The sequence below is a fragment of the Clytia hemisphaerica genome, unplaced genomic scaffold, assembly GCF_902728285.1.
Source record: "Clytia hemisphaerica strain Z4C2 unplaced genomic scaffold, Clytia hemisphaerica genome assembly, whole genome shotgun sequence".
Taxonomy (NCBI): Eukaryota; Metazoa; Cnidaria; class Hydrozoa; order Leptothecata; family Clytiidae; genus Clytia; species Clytia hemisphaerica.
Genome location: NW_027103551.1, coordinates 966,712 through 987,923, shown reverse-complemented (window position 1 = coordinate 987,923; position 21,212 = coordinate 966,712). Strand labels below are relative to the sequence as shown.

General features: G+C 33.5%; 5 protein-coding genes and 1 pseudogene across 5 annotated transcripts; all 6 read right to left on the bottom strand.

Annotated features, from left to right (window-relative positions):
- Positions 1-333: 333 nt before the first annotated feature.
- LOC136800166 (heme transporter FLVCR2-like) lies at positions 334-2,188 on the bottom strand. The gene has a single exon (XM_067056779.1). The coding sequence runs from the start codon at positions 2,150-2,152 to the stop codon at positions 725-727; it is 1,428 nt and encodes a 475-aa protein (XP_066912880.1). The 5' UTR covers positions 2,153-2,188; the 3' UTR covers positions 334-724.
- A 579-nt stretch (positions 2,189-2,767) lies between these two features.
- Positions 2,768-4,540, bottom strand: LOC136800163 (heme transporter FLVCR2-like). Its single transcript, XM_067056777.1, has one exon. The coding sequence runs from the start codon at positions 4,538-4,540 to the stop codon at positions 3,074-3,076; it is 1,467 nt and encodes a 488-aa protein (XP_066912878.1). The 3' UTR covers positions 2,768-3,073.
- A 350-nt stretch (positions 4,541-4,890) lies between these two features.
- On the bottom strand, positions 4,891-6,681 carry LOC136800165 (uncharacterized MFS-type transporter C09D4.1-like). Its single transcript, XM_067056778.1, has one exon. It carries the CDS (start codon positions 6,642-6,644, stop codon positions 5,268-5,270), a length of 1,377 nt encoding a protein of 458 aa, XP_066912879.1. The 5' UTR covers positions 6,645-6,681; the 3' UTR covers positions 4,891-5,267.
- A 1,087-nt stretch (positions 6,682-7,768) lies between these two features.
- On the bottom strand, positions 7,769-9,600 carry LOC136800162 (heme transporter FLVCR2-like; annotated as a pseudogene).
- A 4,193-nt stretch (positions 9,601-13,793) lies between these two features.
- LOC136800160 (heme transporter FLVCR2-like) lies at positions 13,794-17,343 on the bottom strand. Its single transcript, XM_067056775.1, has one exon. The coding sequence runs from the start codon at positions 15,371-15,373 to the stop codon at positions 14,000-14,002; it is 1,374 nt and encodes a 457-aa protein (XP_066912876.1). The 5' UTR covers positions 15,374-17,343; the 3' UTR covers positions 13,794-13,999.
- Positions 13,794-17,528, bottom strand: LOC136800161 (heme transporter FLVCR2-like). Its single transcript, XM_067056776.1, has one exon. The coding sequence runs from the start codon at positions 17,408-17,410 to the stop codon at positions 16,055-16,057; it is 1,356 nt and encodes a 451-aa protein (XP_066912877.1). The 5' UTR covers positions 17,411-17,528; the 3' UTR covers positions 13,794-16,054.
- Between the last annotated feature and the right edge of the window lie 3,684 nt (positions 17,529-21,212).

The following is a 21,212-nucleotide window of genomic DNA, read 5'->3' as shown; positions in this document are numbered from 1 at the left end:
ATTAACGTGCAAAAAATAAGTGCAAAATCGAAAGCACTGCAGTAATAATACATGCCACCATCTTTGAAATCCTTTTTCGTCTACAAGTCGCTTTCATTTTCGTTCAAAACACTTACAACTTTTCATGTTCGCTCGTTTGTTTACATTTTTCACTTCATACAGAAGAACAGGACTTGATTATTTTCCTTTCAGTCCAAAAAACTCTTTTTCTCTGTTTGGCTTATCGAGAAAAAGGGAATTCTCCGAAAACGAGAAAAATTCTGTTGAAATGCATTTCAAAATATATTTCGAATGCTCCTCAAAGGAACTAGTCAAAGAGCAAGCCTATCGAGATTAAGTCTAGAAATAACTATATTTAGTTTCAGCTTTTTACGAGCCAAGAAAAATATAACCTAGTCATAACGTACCAAAAATTGAGTAAAAAAGCTGTCGGTTTTATAAAATTATAACAAGTAATAAAAATTTCATGCTTGGCATGAAAAGTCCTTTACATAGCGGATCAGTTAGCATTATATTGAATAATTAGCATGATATATGTACGGGTAGGCCATGTGCGCTTACAAACGTGATGCTAATCGAAAAAAATGTAAAAAGTATGCAATAAATTTACTTTAGGCGACGTCTGCATATCAAAATTATTGTTATAAAAATATATTAATTTGAAAATGAAATTTCAAAGTCAACCTTTGATAAGAAAAGGCGTAAATGTAAAGTCTCAACCTTTCTAGATAAGAAGAGGATCGTTTTCTTCTCCGTTGGTAGTTTGAGGTCTCTTATGATGTCTCTCGGCGTCGTGACGGTTTAACGTTTGCCGTAAGAAGCAGACCAAAATGAAACAAACCGCATATACACCGATTACAAAATACGTCGCGAATCCCAAATGTCCCTTCTCAATCCATGAGCCAAAAAAGAGTACCATAAGAAACCCATATAAGTTACCTAGCAACAAGATAATAGCACTGGATAGTCCTTCAGATATGGGATAAGTGACTTCCGCAGTATACTCGATCCCAACAACGAAGAAAGGTGCGCCAAACAAGGAAACCATTGCATAAGTCACAAATAACGCGATAGTGGATTTCCAACGGACCACCGATAGAGCGAATAACGTCCACGAAACCAGAACACCAAATGTCAAAACCAATGAACAGATCTGGTAAGCTTGGAATTTATCAATGATGACACTACAAACCAGAATGCCAATGATGGCTGCCACATCTGCAGAAAAGCCCATCCATCCGATATAAATTTCTTCCACTAAGTGACTGACCATGTCATTTAAACATGTCACGTAGAAAAGATATAACCCAAAATACAAAGCGTAAGCTTGAGTAAGGATCAGGAAATTCTTGTTGACGGTCAGCACTTTGATAGATTGGATCATGGTGGGTGATTCCCCTTCTTTCTCTACACTGTCATCATCCTCCGTTCGAAACTTGCTGACAGCCGCTGCAAAAGAGGGCGGTAAGGGCGGCTTCTCTTTGAAAAATGAATAAACCAAACCCAAACAGACGATCAAGAATATCAAATGTGTGAGGTACAAGTCGTATAAACCGGCATAAATATCCTCTTTGGTTTCCACATCGGGCACCATGTAGGATGGCTGTAGAAAACCGATGCCCAGACCGAAAACGTTAGCCACCATAGCAATACTGGTAGCTTTAGCGTGTTCATACTCCGGGAACCATACTGTTGAAAGGCGGACGGGAACTTGTAAGATGGTAGGAAAAGAGAGGGCGGCCGCCACTTGTCCGCCCATGATGAAGCGATAACCATTCCCGAAAACACCAGCGAAATGTAAACATGTACCAATCGCGTTTAAGCTAGAACCAATGATGACGAGAGTTCGTAGTCCTAATGACGTCATCATGTAAGCTGAAGGTAGTGCCATAAAAATGTACATGAAAGGAAAGATATTTCCTGCCCAGTCCACCCGGTCTTCTTTCACTCGGTAATATCTGGCGATGATGTCGTTGATGGAAACTATACACGTGTAGAGGACACCGTTAGCAAAGGATACACAGGAGAAGATAAACAAAATGAACCAGCGTTGTTTGTAGACTTTCAATTTCATTGGTTTTTCACCAAGCGGCTCCGCATCCTCACCTTCCACCACATTGTGGAGTGGCTCTTCTGAATCGTCAGAATCCATTTCGTTTGTTATTCTTTTCTTGTTTATTTTTTTTGTTTTTTTCACTGAAACGAGAAGAAAATCGGTGGTTAGAATCGGTGGTTAGAATCGGTGCTGATAGAATTCTCATGAGAATATAAAGGAACATATTTCAAATTCCAAATTCCTATTTCAGTCTGAAAAGCCCTTTTTATTGCAATAAAGTTTTGTCAAAATTAGTTCAAAACAAAAACAGAAATTGAATATGTTAACAGAGACGGAGATCTGTGTTACAGGCTGAAGAGCCAGGATGGATGAAGGTAAAATCGATGCATAAAATCTCCTCCCAAACATAAGCTTAAAAGAAAAATGAAGAAATGAAAATTTCCGAATTTTAAAACTAATACTATAAAAATTAATTCGATACTTTATCGTTAACCCTTTTTACATCAGCCATAAATTGATTTTAAATTCTTTAGCTGTATATAGCTAAAACCTAAAACTTAGTTACGAATTTTAGTAAATGTTTCAAACAGATCATAAAATTGGCTTGTAAGATAATAACTATTTCTGAATTAAAGATACGTTATCTCATCCTAAAATTTTATCAAAAATACTAAATTCAATATTGTTAATTCCATTGTTATAGATACAATATTTTAAATATAATGCAAATTTATTATCATTTAAAAAAAGATTCTGACAGAATTTCCCAAGAAGACTAGCCTTTATAAAAGGTAAAAATTTGAAGTTACAAAATCCAATACAATTTGATAAATTATACATACAAAATATAAAGTCATTAAAAATATTTCAAATATATCAAGAAATTTACTCGACTAAGAATGCTTAGCATCAAAATAATTATATAAAATTTAAACAAAAATATCCCGAAAAAGATTTATACTAAAGGACAATCATATTCCAAATAGTCCATAGTCCAAATTATAATTTCAAACTAAACTAAGCTTCTTTTGAAACTTGAGGAAGGGGTTTGACATTGTGTTGACCTTCAAGTTTGGATCTCTTCAAATCCTCGTTGACGAAGAACGTCAAAATGAAAGCCACCACATACATTCCAGTAACAATGCTACACATCAAAAACACATATCCATCATCGACAAGCCTTCCAAAAATAAGAATATTGATGAAACCGAGAGTGTTGGTAATCATAAGAACAATAGCGGTCGACATTCCTTCCGTCACTGGGTAAGAAACCTCAGTAGCAAAAGATAATCCAACAGCGTTAAAAGAGGTATTGAAGAAACACAAGAAAGAATACGTCACAAATAGTGACGTGGCTGTTTTCCAATACAGTATAGTAGAACTAAATGCTATCCAGCAAAGAATTTGTACAAAGAACAAGCGAGTGGTGATCTTCTTGTAACATTTGTATTTATCAGCTATGGAAGCCAATAACATTAAGCCAACGATACTGACAAGGTTGCCCAAGAAACCTATCCAACCGATTTGCGAAGAGCTTACGATGGTGTTGGCCATCTCATTGAGACAGGTGACAAACATACTATACAGACCAGATTGCAAACCATATACCAAGGCTAGAAGCATGAAGTTTCTGTCAGTAAAAAGCAATTTCAAGGATAGTTTGAAGCCAGGTGTCTCACCATGTTCATCAACGCTTGAACTATCGAGAACAGCTTTTGCATACGAGGGTGGCAATGGAGGTTTTTCATCGAAAAATAAATAAGCAGATATCAGACACACTGCTAAGAGAACAACATGTGAGATATTCATCCTCAATAATCCATCGTAAATTTCATCCATATTTTCACTATCTGGAACCATGTAAGAGGGCTGCAAAAAACCAATAGCCAATCCAGACACATTGAATACAAAGGCTAAACTCAGTGCTTTTGCTTGTTCGTGCTCTGGGAACCAAACTGTAGCAAGTCGAGCTGGAACCTGAAGAATGGCTCCCATTGAAAGACCGGCCATAAGTTGACCACTCAATACATACACTATACCATGCTCTCTTGGTGTACCAGCCAGATGTAAACAAACACCAATGGCATTCAAGCTTGAACCCAATATAACCAAGGTTCGCACACCAAAGGAATCCATGAAATAAGCGGATGGCAGTGCTATGAAGACATAAACAATGTTGAAACCATTCCCTGCCCAATCTGTCAGCGCTGGTGAAATATTGTAGTATCTGCAAGCAATATTATTAATGGATGTGATTGATACAAACAAAACAGCGTTTGCCAAAGAATTTATTGCGAATATCAACAGTATGAGCCATCTTTTCTTGTAAACTTTCACTTTTAAAGGTTTCTGATCATCTTCCGTTGTTGGTATCTTTTCGTAGCTTTTCATTTTCTTTGTTTCTGGAAAGAAAAAGAAAAGTCTCGAAAATTCACATCCATTGAAATATACGGTACCGAACAGAATAAAGATACTTAAAAGCATTTGAAGATCTTCCAAAGTATAAAGTCAATAATTCATATCTTAAATGTTAAGGACTAAAGATAATTTCTAAAAATATAATTTTTTTATAAAAATACAATGATCAATAAACAATATTCTAATGCAATTAAAAAACAGTCGTTAAATTAAGAAATAATATTGAAATCAAAACATACAAAAATCATCAAAATTATCTTTCTTTTAAATATATAACAATCAAAAGTAAGAATTTTAATGTACAGATTTCTACAGCGTCTTAGATTGAGCCATTCCATTTGATATCCATACAGGGGGTGGGCGAACATTTCCAGAGGGTAATGTAAGAAAAATTTCAAGGGGTTAAAAGACTGAATTTAGTTCTCCCACTCTCACTTTAATGTATGAAAATAATTTTTCCAAGGGCATTGTTGCAAACATTACCATTTCCCAGGGGGTATCCACACATTTTCAATAATTTTTTTTTTGACTTGAAATGCTCGCAACCCCCCTTCCCTTTCAATGGAACAGCCCAATAAGCTTCATCTTAGTTGATAAACATTATCAATGTATCTAAATGTAAAACTAAATTATCATTTCCTTTATAATGAGGAGTCAGGAAAAAGATCACTTTGGAAAAAAAAAAGATCAATTATTCTCTAGGCCTCTTTTGTCTGTTTCGAGAAGGATAAAAATCGGAAAAGATTGGTGTCATGCTAAAGAATCACTAGAAGAAAAAAATAAATCGACACGATCAAGTATCTTTAGAAATTGGATAAATGGAATCACTGTTGTGTTGCGATTCTTGGTCAGATCTCTTTAAATTCTCCTTGATGAAGAAGGTCAAGATAAAGGCGACCACATACATTCCAGTGACAATGCTACACATCAAAAACATATATCCATTATCAATCAATTTCCCAAACGCAAAAACACTTGAAGATCCAATCAAATTTCCAATTATTAGTACAATGGCACTGGACATCCCTTCAGTCACAGGATACGTAAGCTCTGTAGCATATGACAAACCAACAGCTATGAAAGGTACGTTGAAGAATGACACTAAACAGTAGGTGATAAAAAGTGTGGCTGTCGTTTTCCAATAAAGAGTAGCAGCACTGAATCCTACCCAACAAAGAATTTGTACAAAGAACAGAAAATGAGTTATCTTTTTATAAAATCTGTATTTATCGGCCAGAGCAGCAAATGATAAGATTCCCACAATACTGATGACATTACTGATGAATCCAAGCCAACCAATGTTTGCTGAGCTGGTGATATTGCTGGACATTTCATTGAGGCAAGTCACAAACATATTATATAATCCAAACTGTATACCGTAAACAAACGCCAAAATCATAAAATCTTTGTCAGTGAAAAGCATTTTTAAGGAAAGTTTAAAGCCAGGTGTATCAACATGTTCATCTACGCTTGAACTATCGAGAACAGCTTTCGCGTACGAGGGTGGTAATGGAGGTTTTTCATCAAAAAATAAATAAGCAGATATCAAACACACTGCTAAGAGAGCAACATGTGAAATATTCATCTTCAATAATCCATCATAAATTTCATCCATATTTTCACTATCTGGAACCATGTAAGATGACTGTAAAAAACCAATTGCCAATCCCAACACATTGAATCCAGTAGCCATGCTTACAGCTCTAGCTTGTTCGTGTTCTGGGAACCAAACTGAAGCAAGACGTGGGGGAACCTGGAGGATTGCACCAACTGAAAAGCCAGCAATGAATTGACCACTCAACACATACCATATGCCATTTTCTCTAGCTGTACCTGCCAGATGTAAACAAACACAGATGGCATTTAAGCTTGAGCCTATCAGTACCAAAGTCCTTACACCAAATGAATCCATACAGTAAGCAGAAGGTAATGCAATCAACACAAACACAACAGCAAAGCTATTCCCAGACCAATCTGTCAGCGATGGTGAAATATTGTAATATCTGCAGATAATACTGTTGATGGATGTGGTTGACACAAATAATAGAGCGTTTGCCAAAGAATTTATTGCAAATATGAACAGTATGATCCATCGTTTCTTGTAAACTTTCACTTTTAAAGGTTTCTGAATATTTTCACCAGAAGATGTGATTCTTTTGTTTTCTTCCATTATCTAAACAAAAGTGGGAATAATCAAATTAAGCTTGGAATGTGTATTTTTAAAGGGTATGGAATTTTTGTATAAGAATGATTGGAATGAGTCAAAAATTAAAGGAAAATAACCCTCAGCGTTGAATGATTGGACCCGAGCAAAAGAGGGATTAATTCATTGATGTTCCTTAAGATTTGAAGACACATATGTTATTAATATGTTTGAATTTACTTGTTCTTTGAAGAATTTAATCTTTATTACAGTTACTTAGGGAAAAACTTTCAGAAACATTGGAAAGAAATTTGTAGCTACTGATTTAAAATTGTTAGCACCATACCACCGTGCTTAAATATTAAGATGATTAATTTAAATCCAACCTCGTAAAAAAAGGACAAAGGAAAAAGATCAGTAGAGACAATTTAATATATATTGAGAATTCAATTTAAAAAAATACAATACAAAAATTTTAATCAAAATAAAGAATCCAAGAAATAATTATAAAACATAATTTAATAAATGTGATAAAATGCGTTATAAAATAGGTTTACTTGAACGATAGTGTATCGAATGTTGCTAAAAATGTGAATGCGTGAATGTATGATGAAAATAAAAAAGGTGCATCAATGCATATCTAAATTACATAACAAAACGAATGGATGTTATTTACATCAAAATAAAGTAACCTGCCCAAAATTTTTACAACAGTAAAAAACATAGCAAAATTGACAAAAATCTGTTTAAATTAAAAAAATAACCCTTACATAATTTCAGTTTGAAGCAGCGAACTTGAAAATACACATGATCCAATAATTTGGAAGGTAGGATTATGAATGCAAATAAAAATAAAATTACGGAGCAAAAATAAGGGCATCTTCAAGTGTGCTGTAGGATTTTGTCCATTAACATTGAATTAAAAAAAGACCCAAAATACTAAAATCAACCATTGATGGTTGCAATGGGTTATTTATCATGATTTCACTTATAAAAACTGGGCAAAGTTTCTTCTCGTGTTTACAACTAATAAAGGCCACAAATTAATAAAATAATACACAGAACTTGAAATCAAATCAAATCTTGCTAAATAAGTTGAATGTTCTTTGAATTTAAAAACTGATGGAAAAAAAGAACAACTTTTGAAGGAGATAATTAGTTAAACGCATTCTCTGACAAGTTCCATTATTCTTTCCTAGATTGAACACATTTTAAACTGACATTACTACAACAAAAAAAGACTCTATTTGATTGAACAGAATTATAAACAGATTCAATTTAAGTATTTTCAGCCCCAATGATAACAGGATCAGGTTGTTCTGATTCGATATTCATTTTTTTCAAATCTTCTTTGATGAAAAAACATAAGAGAAATCCAATAACATAAAATCCAGCAACAATTGCACACATCAAAAATGCATGATTATTATCGATCAACTTGCCCAGTGTAATTATCATAATAAAACCAAAGGTATTTCCAAACACCAAACAAATAGCACTTGAAAGTCCTTCTGATATTGGGTAAGTTAGTTCAGCGGAATAAGATAAGCCAATTGACAAGAAGGGGACACCGAAAAGACACAGCACGATGTAAGATACAAACAATGCTAATGTTGTTTTCCAATACAATATCACAGAACTAAATGCTATCCAGCAAAGAATCTGCATAAAAAAGAGGAAAAACATCATTTTCTTGTAACATTTGTATTTGTCAACAATAGAAGCAAAGCCAAGAATTCCAATTATACTTGCAATGTTGCCTGAGAAGCCTAACCAGCCAATATTTTTAGAACTTGTTAAGTGATTTGTCATTTCGTCAAGGCATGTGAGAAAGAGATTGTAAATACCAAATTGTACGCCATAAGCACAACAAAGTAACATAACATTTTTGTTTGTGAAAAGCGTTTTCAAGGATTCTTTGAAGCCAGGCGAACCAGCATCTCCATTAATGCTTGAACTATCACGAACAGCTTTGGCATACGAGGGTGGCAATGGAGGTTTTTCATCGAAAAATAAATAAGCTGAAATCAAACAAACTGCTAAGAGAGCAACGTGTGAGATATTCACTTTCAATAATCCATCATAAATTTCATTCATATTTTCACTATCCGGAACCATAATGGAAGGCTGCAAAAAACCAATTGCCAATCCCAAAACATTAAATCCCAATGATATACTTGTAGCTTTTGCATACTCATGTTCTGGAAACCATACCATTGATAATTGTGTTGGAATTTGAAGAGCTGCTGTTACTGAAAAGCCAGCGGCAAGTTGACCCACCAAAACAAACCAAATCCCTTGCTGTGTTGTACCAGCTAGATGAAGACACACACAAACTCCATTTAAACTGGATCCAATTATTAAAAAAGTGTTTTGATTCCAAAATTGTCCATGCAGTAAGCTGATGGGAGGGCAATCAGGATGTAAACTACGTCAAAAATATTTCCGGCCCAGTCAGTCAACTCAGGTGAGATGTGGTAATACTTGCAAACAATTTTGTTAATAGCAGTAATACATGTGAACAAAATTGCATTGGCCATCGAGTTTATAGAGAATATTAACAATATGAGCCATCGTTTCTTATAAACTTTAACAGTCAAAGGTGTCTGTATGTCATTATTAGAGTCTGTAACCTTTTGATTGTTCAGTGTCATTATTGTATCTAAAATCATTAAGGTGTTAAACTACATTAATACAGCAAGAAATCAGGTGTTAAAAATACTTCTTCAAAAGAGTGGTTTACCAAGAATTTGTAAAAGAACAAGAACTCTAAAACTTAAAAGACTTCAATGTCACCTAAATAGTAAATTTGACACCCTCTTTCAAGAAATCCTTGCTCAATCTAATAAGAATGTTAAAATTGTATGGGATTTATACCTCCTTCTTGCAGACACACTAGGACCCCTTCCCACAGGGAAAATTAGCCAAAAATTCGTCCCCAGTGGAGAATTGTACTCTAATTTTTGTCCCGCTGAGTGAAAAAATCCTATGGTTTTATCAGCCAGACATGTAACAAACTTTGGTAAATTCTAAGTGGTCATTCAGAATGTTTGAAAGCTATACCATAAAAAGCTATCCCATAACACGTCTAATTTTCAGGTAAAATAAAATTGCTTGGAATATCACAAGTTAGTTACGAAATAATTTATTCTCTTAAGAAAAAACATCATTATAAATACAAAATCTCTGTCTGTTACTTTACAAAGATTATTGAAATCACAGGCCCAGAAAATGTGGAAATTGACTAATTGACTAATTGACACATTCAGCAGAAGCACCTTAGATTATAGTGAAAGCAGAAAACTACGAGGTAATAAAAGCGATAATAGTGTTCTCTCATTCACATTTGAATGTTATTTTGAAACTGAGGCTGTAGGTGTCAAATACAATTATAATAAAGCAAATTACGAAGCGATGAAAGGAGATCTTGAAAATTCTGAATGGGTTACTGATTTCATTAGCAGGACAGACGACACACATGTTGATGAGTGCTGGAATATGTTACGAGATAAACTTCTTGACCTTAGAAACCAATACGTACCATGCACAAAAGAAGAAAACTCTTATAAAAGAAAGAGGGAATTTGCGATTTCTACAGAACTACCATCAAAGAAAAGCGTCGTCTCCGCCGAAAATGGATAAGGTCGATAGACCTGGGAAATATATTACTGTAAATAAATAAATAAAAATGAAACTCCTAGATTAACTATTTTCCTTAGCATCCCCATAATATTTATTACATTTTTTCCTTGAAAGTTAACTAAAGAGCACTGCATCTAAAGGTGGTGCTTATTAGAATCACACAGAGACTTACTTGCAACAATATGACTTACTCTTGATAGATCTCTCGTTGCCTTTTGAGAAAACTTAAGAATAGAGAGTTCTAAGTAAAAAAAAAGCTATTGCAGTAAAATTTGTGTTTTTTACTTGAACCCAGAAGTCTTTTAGAATAGAGATTTAAAATTTGAGTTATGAGCATGAATCTGGTAATGTCACCCAAATAGGCGAACAAATTTGGAAAAAATAAAGTTTTGAATTTCACTTTTATTCCTGGATAATCTTTTTATTAACGACTTCAATTTTCAGAAAGCATAAATATCAGGGCTTAATCAAACTGGCTTGGTTCAGAAATACGACCTAGACTAGTTATAACTGGTTATAATCAAACAAATTTTGCAAAAAACTCTTTGTAGTTTTCATTTGATATAAAATAAAAAAATAAAAAATAAAATGCATAGATCTAATACTTGTCTTAGATTTCAGTCCATGGCTAATATATTAAGCTGCATCGAAAAGCAATTTTTACAGTCCAGTATGACATATTTTTCAAATTCTGACACTTTTTCCAGAAGAAAATCTAAAATACTAAAAAATATTCCCATAAAGTTTGACTTCATGAAAAGAAAACTGGCTATGATCAGGTAACTTCATTCTAGATTTGAAGGACTCATTATAAGCTTTCAAAAAAAACAAAAGTTTGCTATATTTCAGTTGATCAATAAAAAATTAGAAAACGAAACCTTGTTGGTTGCGGACATAACTTTTTGTCAAAATTTACTTTAAAATCAGCAATAAACATTAAACTGAGTAATTATTTGGCTTTTATTACTTTGTTGTCTTGAAAGGTCTTTGTAACTATGATTTCCTTAAAATTGAAGATTTATCTGTAAAATAGAATCTAATCATATATCATTTTTTGTTATAATCTAATTTTAAAAGTTACATTTTGAGCTTGACATTAACTGTTGTACACCTTCATAATTAGTAAATATGATTTTTCCTTGAAAAGCCACTCAACTTTTTCAATAGAAAGGATTAAATGGGTAATAATGCTATGTTGCAGACATAACTTTTTTTCTATCAGGGTAGAACCATAGAACATTTACATCATTTATTTAAAATTTTGGAGTGTCTTTTTCTGTTGCCAAAATTTAAGGAATATTCGAGACTAAATCAATATAAAACCAAAAGATTTGGTCTGGTTTGATTTCAGTTATTACATGTTTTTCTTTGAAAAGAACAAAAGAAGAATCAACAATAATATTAAAACTTTCTAATATTTCTAATAGAAGAACGACCCTAGAGGACACAAAAAATTTAAAAAAGCAAGGAAATGCATGGTACTTACAAATGTAACTCTTTAGTATTGTCAAGGTGTTAGCATAACTGCTTCAGAGGGTTAAAAATCTGATAAATACTTTAAATAGTTATATCCGCAACATACAATTTGCTACAGAATATCACTCTGTTTTGAACTATTGGAGCAATTCTAACTAGTCTGTAAGTGAATGTGTAGTAGATTATGTTGTGTGAACACTACACAATGAATTCAATATGCAAATTAATGCATGATTTAGCCTGTATTCAAGTTCACAGGTTCAGAACCATCATTTTCAAAGAAACAAAAAGTTTATTTTTCTGCTAAAATTTTCATTCTGGACCTTAACTTGTCATCAGAGTATTTGTTTTCTATTTCTAAAAGCCTAAGAATTACTTCCATATAATAAAACATCATGCCAGCTTGCAAATACACTTTATCAGCAACATTTTAGACGAAATAGTTATGTCTGCAACATGAAATACATATAAAAGAGGTAAATAAACTGGAAATCTTGCCAATGGACCATTCAAAAAGTACGTACGCTCTGAGGGGGAGGGGGAGGGTACTACCAAAAGCGTACGAAAGCGTACGAGGGGGAGGGGGAGGTCAGGTAGAAAGGTACGTACGCTTTGACATTTTTCAATACAACGAAATTTCAGTCAAAGTTTGGTTAGATCTTCGGATTATATCATCAACAAAGACAAACTAATTTACCTTTGTATAGACTGTTTAATACGATCTAAATTTTTTTTAAGGGAGGGGTAATGCCAAAGCGTACGAGAGCGTACAAGGGGAGGGGGTGGTCAATTTTCACCGATTTTGAGCGTACGTACTTTTTGAATGGTTCAGCTGAGTAAGGATAAATCCATGAAAAATTTAAAGGATTAAATAATGTGCAGACATAATTCAAAAATGTGAACAGAAACAAGACGCTGTTCACTAAAATTAATTAATAAATAATTTTTTGCGTTGGCCAGGATAACTGGCGTTTTTTTTGCAACTTGCTCTAGTTTCCCATTATCTAGGAAGGATTTAAAATGTAAAAACCAGTGAGCTAAAGCTTTTCAATTTTTTTCTGTGTCAAATCTGTGCGGACATAAATTTGTGAACGGAAAAAGTTATGTCCGCAACATTTTTGATTTTATATGCCAAAAAAACTTTTTTTGGCGGTTCTCACTGTGTTTTCATTTTTCATATCCTCTGGCTGCGAGAACAACAAAAACCAAACTGGAAAAAGCATGATGTTGATGAATTATTATACAATGATATTGATCATTTTTTTAAAAACCTTATTTCCGTTCACATTTTGAAAGAAAGCCCCCTCTAGGAAAATTTGAGTACCTGTTATATCAGAAACAAGTGATACTTTTATGGACCTACCTGGTTATGCATTTTTTAACAAATATAATTGATATCTACGTGAGCATGACCGTTAAACAATCATTCAGAACACAAATAGTAACGATCTATTAAAATTAGTCGTTTGTTTCTTATAAAAAAAACGTTAAGAAACCAAAATTTCATGCTCTTGAAATATTCTTTCATTTTCAAGACTTCGTGAGCAAAAAAAACATCTTTCATATTAAAAAATTGAGTAATTTGGCTAAGAACATTGATGTATGCTTATTAATAGTGATTCTTATAATTAAAGATGCGTTTTTTGAGCTGAAAAATTCTTTTTTTACAAAAATCTGCTTTAGCCATCTTTTACCTACTTTCATGTAAAAATCTGAAAAAAACAATGATCCAAAAAACTCTTTTTTAGCCGTTTTTTGGCCCGAATTTGCCAAAAAACATTTTTTTTCTCAAAAATTGGGCTCCGTCACATTTTGGCCACTACCATTTTGCACCTTTGTACCAAAAATCAAAAGATTCCTATGATTTAATCCTGAGAAAAGTTGGTAACAGACGAACGGACGAACAAACACAGGTTAATTTATAGGACCTCCACCGGGGTAGGTCCAAAAATGACTGTTTAAGCTTGCCCATATCAAGATTGACCAGAAACAATAAGATTTAATATGATTTTACCAAAGCCTCAAAGTAGGAAAATATTAATAAATCGAAAAGTGGGCTACATTACCAGATTCATGCTCTTATTTATACACTTTAACATCTACACAGTAGGAAATGTTGAAAATTTTATGATGGCATGATAAAAAGTTACATTGAACACTCTATGTGTGCTACTTCATTTAATCAAACTATTGTTATAAATAAATTATAAATAAATTATAAAGTAAGTCAAGTCATTGTTATAAAATGTCACAACACGATTCATTCATGTATTTTCTGGAGTAAGAGGAACTCTTTCTTTCTGCAATTCAATATTTGATCTTTTCAGGTTTTCTTTGATGAAGAAACATAAGAGAAAACCAGTGGTATAGAACCCAGTAACAATGGCACATGTCAAAAACAAATAGTTAGCATCAATCAATCTTCCCATGGTAATGATAACAAGAAACCCAAAACCATTTCCAAACATCAAAGAAACACCACTTGAAAGTCCTTCTGATATTGGGTATGTCAGCTCAGCAGAATAAGACATACCAATAGCCATAAAAGGGATGCTGAAAATACAAAGTGCAGCATATGTAAGGAATAGTAACAATTTGACTTTCCAATACAATATCACAGAACTAAATGCTATCCAGCTTAGAATTTGCATAAAAAACAGGAAAAACATCATTTTCTTGTAACATTTGTATTTGTCAACAATGGAAGCAAAGACAATGACACCAATTATAGTTGCAGTGTTGCCTGTGAACCCTATCCAACCAATGTCTTTGGAGTTCGCTATGTGACTTGCCATTTGGTTCAAACAAATGATAAAAAAGTTGAATAAGCCTGCCTGTATACCAAAAGCAAGACAAAATATCATGAAATTTTTGTCATGTAGAAGCATTCTTAAGGATTGTTTAAAGCAAGGTGTTGCAACTCTTTCGTCGATAGTAATGCTTGAACTATCGAGAACAGCTTTTGCATAAGAGGGTGGTAATGGAGGTTTTTCATCAAAAAACAAATAAGCTGAAATCAAACACACAGCTAAGAGAGCAACATGCGAGATATTCATCCTCAATAATCCATCATAAATTTCATCCATATCGTCACTATCTGGAACCATGTAAGAGGGCTGTAAAAAACCAATAGCTTGTCCAATGAGATTGAATATGCCTGATAAACCTATAGCTTTTGCATACTCTTGTTCAGAAAACCATACCATAGATAAGCGTGATGGTATTTGTGCTACTGCTCCAACCGAAAAAGCAGAAAAAATCTGACCCGTCATAACAAACGAAATCCCTTGCTGTGTTGTACCAGCTAGATGAAGACACACACAAACTCCATTTAAACTGGATCCAATTATCAAAAGTGTTTTGATTCCAAAATTGTCCATGCAGTAAGCTGATGGAAGGGCAATCAAGACATAAACCAAGCTAAAAATATTTCCGGCCCAGTTAGTCAACTCAGGTGATATATGGTAATACTTGCAAACAATTTTGTTAATAGCAGTAATACATGTGAACAAAGTTGTGTTAGCCATCGAATTAATAGAGAATATTAACAATATGAGCCATCGTTTCTTATAAACTTTAACAGTCGAAGGTGTCTGTATGTCATCATTTGAATTAATAAGTTTTTCAGTGTCTGTCATTATGGTATCTAAAAAAAATTGTATCTACTCAATGTTAGAAGAGTTATTAGTTGTATGAAAAACATGATTGGATGCATAACGTGCAACCAGGGCGAAATCATACGATTCTAAGAAAAGTAGACGTCAGTACTAAATTGATTCTAGTATACTTTTCTTAAAATCGTTGTATGAAATAATACCAGTTGTGTTATGATTATGTGATAGTCAGTGTGGAGAAAATGAACACCATTAAAAGATATGAAACGAACAGTATATTCTGTGGTATGATACATATCAAGTTGCATTAGAAATAAACTAGCCTGGTCAGATTGGAAATTTTGATAAGTACTACTACTAAAGAAAAATAGATCAGAGATAGATAGGAATAAATCATAGAGTTTAAACGAGAAAATTGATACAAAACATTAAAAATAGATATATAATAGATAGATATATACATTATAAAATAGACTTTAGCTTAAATGCCTGTGTGCAGCATAGATTGCAAAGTCCAAATATGCGTTTCCCATAATTTTTGTATGAAGAGTTTGTTCTATACTGTCCTATCTCTCTAGATATATAATTAAGACATATGCCTAAGGGTTGAATAGTATTCTGTTTGTAGCATGTTTGAAAACTGGAATTTCCATGTTAGGTTCTTTCATTACATGTTTATTTTCAGTCAGATTGTTATAATTGCCATCAAACTCCTTTTGGGCTGGTTGATGGTATTGATGACTTCTGAGATTCAATTTGGGATCTTTTCAAGTTTTCTTTGATAAAAAAAGTCAATAAGAAACCAACGGCATACAACCCTCCAACAATAGTGCACATCAAAAACAAGAGTTGCTCATCAATCAATTTTCCAAATACAAGTACAAACACAACTTCACACAAACTTCCAAATATCATAATAAGTGCGGTTGAGAAAATTTCAGGTATAGGATAAGTCAGTTCAGTGACATACGTTAATCCAACTGTCATGAACGGAACATTGCAAAAGGATAATAATATGTAGGTCAAGAACAATGAAACTGTCGTTTTCAGATAAAGTAAAACTATAGAAAATAATACCCAGCACACAATCTGCAAAGAAAATAACAAAATGGTCATTTTCCTGTAACATTTGTACTTATCCAGAATAGCTGCAAACATTAAAATTCCAAAGAAACTTGAAATATTTCCAAAGAATCCGATCCAACCAATAAAGGTTGAATTAGTTATGTGTGTGGACATCTGATTGAGACAAATCAGAAACATATTGTTTAATCCAAATGATATGCCAAAAACAAATGAAAAAATAACAAAGTTTTTATCAGTGATGAGTGTTTTAAGTGATGTTTTGAATCCAGGAGTTTCCACACATTGTTCAGGATGATTTGTATTATCTACAATTGCTTTGGCATATGAGGGTGGTAATATGGGCTTTTCTTCAAAAAACAAATATGTAGATATCAAACACATCCCAAGAAAAGCAACATGAGATATATTCATTTCAAAAAGTCCTTTATAAATTTTGTCCATGTTTTCACTGTCTGGGACCATGTATGAAGGTTGTAAATATCCCATGGAATTCCCAATTATATTACAGGCCAGTGCTATACTAGTAGCTATGGCCTGTTCAGACTCTGGAAACCAAACTGATGCTACTGTCGTAACTTGAAGGTAAGCACCAACCGAAAAAGCAGCAACAAATTGGCCAGCTAATACAAACCATATGCCTTGTTGTCTAAATGTACCAGCAAGATGTAAACAAACACATATTGCATTCAAACTTGATCCAACTAGTAGTAATGTTCTGACACCAAATGAATCCATGAAATATGCAAAGGGTAGAGCAATGAAAACAAATACAAATGGAAAACTATTTGAAGCCCAATCAGTAAGTTCAGGGGATATTCCATAATACTTCGATATAATTAAATTGATTGAGGTTATACAGGTAAATAACATTGAATTGGCCAATGAATTTATGGAGAAAACCAGCAATATCAACCATCGTTTTTTGTAAACTCTTACATTCAGAGACAAGTGAGTAAGATTATCATAATCTTTCATTATGCTGTCTAGAAATATATTAAACAAATCCTTGTTAAAACTTTATGTATCCTGAATCTCTTAAACTAAAATCAGCTATTTAGCTGTCTTAATATCTCATGTTACAACAAAAACAATAATTTCAAAAGAAAATAATGTACTTATGAACAAGAAAAAACATGCAACCCATTATATTAGACCAAGAATATTTTCAGGTCATGTGATGATAATGAAATACTTAAGAAGACCAAACTTAAAACTTAAGTAGGGAAAATCTAAAATCAGTCAGGTTATTTGCTACCTGGGAAGTAAAAAAAACTTTACCCAACAGGAAGCTTATAATATCTTCAGACCTTGGCATGGAAAAAATATATTGAAAAATACCATATATTGAATTTTTAAAAATCTTTCAATTCGCGAAAATTTGCAAAATATAATTTTCAAATTTCCCTCATATTCCAAATCTTTCTCATATAATATGAATCATTGAAACAGTTATTTTCAGATATTTTAAGGGTTGTCAACATATTTGTTATTCTTTAGAAAAACTACAAATTTGAAAACTATAAGGATAAGTAAGAAAATGTTGGACAAAAGTTAGTTCAAAATGACACAGTCGGGTTTATTTAATTGTGTCCTGGGTGTTCTTGCTGATATTCTGATTCTCTTTTCCTACGTTGAAGCTTTTTCTGTGGTTTAGAATAAATCTTTATCGTAATGTCGATTTGTTTAGGAGGTATCAAAAAATATGAACCAGAATTGTTTCTAAGCAATCCCAAGCAAAACAAGTTTTTTAAATCTTTATATTTGCAAATTCGCAAAATTCAATCGTGGCAAAAATTTTCATTTTAGAAGTTTAGACTTCACAATTAAAATTGCTGGATAGCACGCTTTATCACACATCTAACTAAATTAGCAAATCTCAAATTTTAAGATTGTGACCTCAAGTTTGGAATTTTTAAATGACAATGCCTTAAAATCCAAGTATTTAGTAACACATATTTAAAATGTGGGTCTGAGTCTGGTGTTACATCATTTGACCTTCCCTCTGCCAATCGAACCACCTAACTGGCTAGAAATATTGTTAGCTAAGGAAACCAGCGGTTGAATCTATTGACTCTAAGATCATTTTTGAAGAATAAATTTTTTTTTAAATGTTCCAATTTTATACTGACAGACACACTCTTTCATGCTTCAATGACACAAACCAAACAAGCAATGGGTCTGGCCTTGTCCCATTTCAAAGTAAAAAGATGAAGAAAAGGTATGATGGCATACTGTAAATTGGTCTCAGGGTCTAATGTCTACATCCCTCATCTAATTCTGACACCCTTTTTTAAAGATAATAGGAAGGTCTTAAAATCACTGCTTAAAAAATAATTTCCTCTCTGACTTTTTTTAAGCAAAAAAAATTAAGTTTCAATCAACATTTTTTCCCAACTCAACTGAAGGGTGTCAATAGACGTGAGAAAATTAGACCAACTTATAGTAAGCCTTTAGGAGAATTCTTAGTCCATAAATCATAATTGAATAACAAATTATTACAGCATGACATGAGTTTGGCAATAACACAAGTCATGAGTCATGAGTCAGAAAGGTTGGGTCTGAAATATCAAATCAAGAGTCAGATTCTTGAGTTTGAAAATGCTGACACACGAAGCGTCTTTATGTCACATAGAACAAAAAAAAAGAACAAAGGAATTACCCACAGCCACCAACCATTTCGCAACCATGGGGAATTGTGATTTTACGGAAATGGGAATCCTCATACTGAATAAAGCATTGCCATTATCTGAAAATTTCATTCTTCCCCATAAATGTGAAAATGAAAAACGAAGAAGCTTTCGTTTTCTGATCGTCTAAATCTGCCATGAAGTGTTTATAAAATTCCTTACAGAAAGACACATACATATCCTCCTACGAAGAGACTTCAAAGAATGGCGTACTGTAGAAAAAAGTTCTTAAAAAGTATGTAATTTTATCTTAACAATTTTGTAAACTACGTCACAACCACGGAGCGCTGACTTTTAGTTTAATGACTTGTTCTCACTCGTTTGGTTTCCGTAATAAAAAGAAAGTTGTTATTGTGAACTTTGAACATGCTTAAAATCAAGGTACTTCCACTAACTGTATAATATCGTAACATAATGCATACCGTGAGTGGTCCTAAATCCGACAGCCCTGCCTAAATCCGATGGGGTCTTTCAAAGATACAAACTAAAATAAAAACAAAAGGTTTGCTGTGACGCGATGAAGATACCAAAGTGTCAACTAAACTGAGAGATTTAATACATTGAACCAATTGAACAAAATTGCAATAATTGCTTCTTATACAAAACATAATTTTTCATTACATAAATTGTTAACGTTTTAAACACGAGCAACGGATTCAGAATAAAAGAGGTAATTATTTTTACAACTCACACTTTTTTGATCACATTAATTGACATCTTGACATTATAGTTAATCTTGTTAGATGTTTTATTTCGAGAGTCCTTGTGGCAATAGTTAGTTTATTGTTCAACTTGGAGAGGGAATGTTTGTAAACATAGAATTTTTTTTCATAGCAGTTATTTGGGGGGTCGGATTTAGGCAAGGCTGTCGGATTTAGGACCATTCACGGTATTTAACAGTATAATACATAATAGACCTTTTGCTAGATGCAATGTCATAACTCCAAGTTTTCTTTAATGGATACAAAGAAACAAAAACAATAAGTTTCCCTTGCATCAACTGGGTTGGCAAACGATATCATACTCCAGGATGCAAGTGAAATTTTTCAATCCGCGGACCTAGACGGGGGTTCGGTTATTATCAGTTAGGGTTAGGGTTGGAGCTCGAGAGTCACAATATAAGGCAGAAGGCCTTCTTAGGGGCATTCGTACCCTGTGACTTAACTTAGGATCCCATAGGGATCCTTGTAGCGGCACTGGTAGGGTCGGGAGCTTTCTTAATTAAGGTCTGTAAATTACACGCTATAAGTATTTGTGAATGACAGTTCTCTGTTGTGTCTCGTTGGCGTAAGCGGTTAGGCATTGGGTTAGTAAATCAAATCTCTGCTGAAATTGCTGAGTTTACCACTACTTACAACTCTGAATCCCCTGTAATGACATGTGGAAAGCCCTCAAAGCTCTCTTATCGAAAAGGCCATGCTATCCGTCCCTTCAAAATACACATCAAGTCGTTATTCTCAACCTTGGATAACACAGAAATGTAAAAGGTTATCTCGGCGAAAGAAGAGGGCCTACAAGCGAGCCAAAAAATCATCAAAACGTGCAGACTGGGATCGCATCAAAAAGCTAACAAACAAATGCAGGAAAGCTTGCAAATCAGCATTCAATAACTTTGTCAAAAACTGTGTACAGTAAGCCCAGATGGGGTAAATAATCCTAAGAAACTGTTTCGATTCATTAAATCCCGTAAATGTGAAAATGATGGAGTAGCACTAAATGCCACTTGTAAAGTTTCTTTCTATTTTCCATCAAAAACAACCAAAAACATTGCTACTTCCCAAAGCTGGAGACCAAAACAAATTATCTTCCAAGATTATGGCGCCCTTTTGGATCTATTGTTATGACCGTCTAAAATGGTGGAAAGAGTTGCAGAAAGACAGGGGCGCCCGCTAGCTTCGAAGGTGGTAACGCCAAAACGCCCAATATGATCTTCCAATAAAAGGCGAGTTAGTTACTGCGCGAGTTACGTCATACACTCCACCGCAGCGCACAACGAACGGTGTTTTAGTGAATATTGATAATTATAAGAATATCTAATGTGCTTAAATTCGGTAAACTTTGAGTGCTTCATTGAAGATTAAGAAGATAAG